Source organism: Formica exsecta, unplaced genomic scaffold, assembly GCF_003651465.1.
Source record: "Formica exsecta isolate Colony F162 unplaced genomic scaffold, ASM365146v1 scaffold72, whole genome shotgun sequence".
Taxonomy (NCBI): Eukaryota; Metazoa; Arthropoda; class Insecta; order Hymenoptera; family Formicidae; genus Formica; species Formica exsecta.
In genome coordinates this window covers 2,560,929-2,563,978 of record NW_021853485.1, presented here as the reverse complement: position 1 = coordinate 2,563,978, position 3,050 = coordinate 2,560,929, and the positions used below count along the sequence as shown (strand labels likewise).

At 28.3% G+C, this 3,050-nt stretch overlaps 1 protein-coding gene across 12 annotated transcripts in view; it reads right to left on the bottom strand.

Annotated features, from left to right (window-relative positions):
- The window catches only part of LOC115243418 (rab GTPase-activating protein 1-like), a 17,550-nt gene that overhangs the window by 3,684 nt on the left and 10,816 nt on the right, over nucleotides 1-3,050 (bottom strand). For all 12 annotated transcript variants that reach the window (XM_029820386.1, XM_029820392.1, XM_029820393.1 and 9 more), the window contains 3 exons: nucleotides 445-635; nucleotides 294-353; nucleotides 21-212 (listed from right to left, as the gene is read on the bottom strand). In XM_029820386.1, the coding sequence (XP_029676246.1) occupies nucleotides 21-212; nucleotides 294-353; nucleotides 445-635 (443 nt within the window). The remainder of the gene's footprint in view (nucleotides 1-20; nucleotides 213-293; nucleotides 354-444; nucleotides 636-3,050) is intronic.

Genomic DNA, 3,050 nt, shown 5'->3' with positions numbered 1-3,050 from the left:
ATATATTATATTCTCATCACCTGATTTCGACACTCTGCCTCAACATGAGCCAACTTTGTCTGCGCCAATTCCAACTCTAATTCGCGCACCCTTTCCTGCACTCTATGAAGCATAGGATCTATTCGATTCTCCAAAGGATGCGCGATATCCGCTAAGATATTCGACGAATCCATTATACATGTCCTGCATTTCTCACATTTTGAAACCTTTGCCTGAAACAGTATCAGTTATTTTATTTCTGTACGCGATACAATGTTAACGCGATCGCGCAAATTGAATCAGAGATCACGCACTCGTAATTCGCTCAACGTTGTCTTTGCGGCATTGTAATCGTCCTCCAAACGCTGACAGATCTGAAACAATATAAATATGCGTTTTTTACAATTCTATGTAATATTTAAAATCGTACTGTGTATGGGGAATATAATAATATTTTATAAATACCTGCTTGTATTCGGCTATAATGACGTTGCTTCTGCGACTTTCGGCATCTGCCCGAGCCACCTCGCGTTGCAACATCTCTTTAATTTGCAATAGTTCCGCCTCCAATCTTTGCTTCTCCTCTTCATTTCTGGCCACTGTACCGCGTAATTGCTCCACCTCATTACTGTACTCGTCAGCATTTTCCTGTGCTTCTGTACGAAGAATAAACACAATTCTCATTTAGGAAAATGTTTTCAAAAAATATACATATAGATTATAACTGCGTCGGTTTTTTTTTTTAAATTTTTCATCTCGTTATAATTATAAATTCAAAATTATCTTCATGTGAGTGCATATAATTACATTTTACAATTATAACATTATAATTATTCTTTACACTTGATTTTATTTTTGCATGAATTATTTTTGCTATGACAATTTCATATACATCATTTTTATTCCTGTTTGCTTTAGGTTTCTTTGGATGTGCTTCATACATGTCATAAACATATATTTTTTTAAATACGCATTGTTTCTTTATCTTATATCTGATACGCGTAAGTGAACGTAACGCGATTTTTGAACACTGGACACTTGAGCATTATATAAGCACGCTTATTACTTTTACTTTTCACTTGTTCTTTCGTTGGACAGCTCATATTTGCACGACTGATTTGTTTAAAATAGATAGTCCGGAACGAAACTGACAGATACACGATATCTCGTTAGCACGAGCAGCCGATTTTATCATATACTGTTGTAGAGAATGCGTTATGCCAAATTTAAACTGCTGGCAAAGCTGATATTGGATATCTCTATCTTATATCTCCTTGACAAGCGATAATATTGACAATCGAGATACTTATCAATATTGCGACATATTTATCAATATTTGACACATTTTAGAATATTGCAGAAGTAATTTTTTCTGAAAAAAATATTTTTTAATTTTATTCCTTCCACGTAATTAGTAAAAAAAATGAGGAGCCAAAAGAAACATTATTGCGATTATTGTAAATTGTATTTTTTATGATAAAAAAGTTTATAATGTACATGTTATATATAATTTCTAAATCTGTAGATCCAGTTCAATATTTATATATAAATGATCTATATCTACAGTATGCAAGCACACACAAAAATTCCCGTCTAATTAATCAGCGGAAAGTTATGTATATTACTGCTTATCAGCTTACACTTCAACAACTTGATATAGGATCAATATGTGCAGATAATAACTTCATAGCAATACTTTTACACATTTTCTATATAATCTCTACCATATATAATTTCCTTAATTGTAAAAAAACATGTTATATATTTTTATATTTTAGATAATTTTACTTTATTTTATTGCTTTTTATGTTAATTATACTCATCTATAGCACTGTTGTGGATATATTACGACACTACACTACTTCTATAGACGTGAAGGAGGTATAATTAGTACAAATAAGTGCCGAGACAATATCACTTGCACCCATGCATACCAAAATATATAAATAACAAATGCATACCCAAATATAGCGAGAAAAAAACATACAAAGATAGAGGAAGTGCAGATGTTTATTAGATATTTGTTAGGAGCAGGATATCATTGGATAAAATAGGTAATTCACAAAACTAAAATTAGAATATTCTGAGACAATTTATTTTCAGTAAGCAATAATAAATAATCTATAAATAAAAAGCAATACAAGATCGTATACACAAGCGGTATAGCTAATAAGCATGGGCTTTAATAACAAATATAATGTCAGCTTTTCTAGAAACTTCATCAAAAAATAAATAATACTTTACAAAAAAATTAAACTTTAAAACAAAAACTTGACACATGAAATCTCCTTGTCTAACACATAATATTAATGTACTACATGTTCACAGCACACACTAAGAGATATATATATTATCATAAAACAATAGCATAAAAAGATACAGCATGATAATTCTATAATTTGAGTATTTTGTATCATGAAAATTGTAATATTTTGAACAATTCGTCTTTCAATCAATAAAATTTTAAAAAATATGATATAAATTATTATAGACGGTTTTAATATCTTTATGTAATTTCACTTGTATGCATTTAAGTAGATCTTATAATATCATGAATATGTTTATATATTATCATTATTATATGTTTATACATTTTTAATAATTTATAAGAGTTCTATAATAAGATACTGATGAGAGGAGATAAGTATGTATATATATATACATACATACCGTTTTCTTCAATAAATTTCTTATTTTAAAAATAATCGGTAATGTATCTCTCATCATGTTGCAACGTCTGATTTAAAAAAAAATATAGAAGCAAGCAAAACCATCATCTGACTATAAAATAATTGTGAAATGTCCACTTTGCATTTTTAAACTAATTCATAGAGAGCTGTGTATGTATAAAGTTTATTATAAAATATTTGCCAAGACTATATTACTAAATTACATATTAGCTATATTCTTTCGAGACTAGAGGCATATTTTATACTTTGGTTTAAAAAATATATATAATCATGTTAAATATATACGTGCACATGTGATGTTATCCTATAAATTAAATAATATTTTTTTAAATTTAATATATATATATATATAATTTATTTTATATATCATACTTTTTCTAA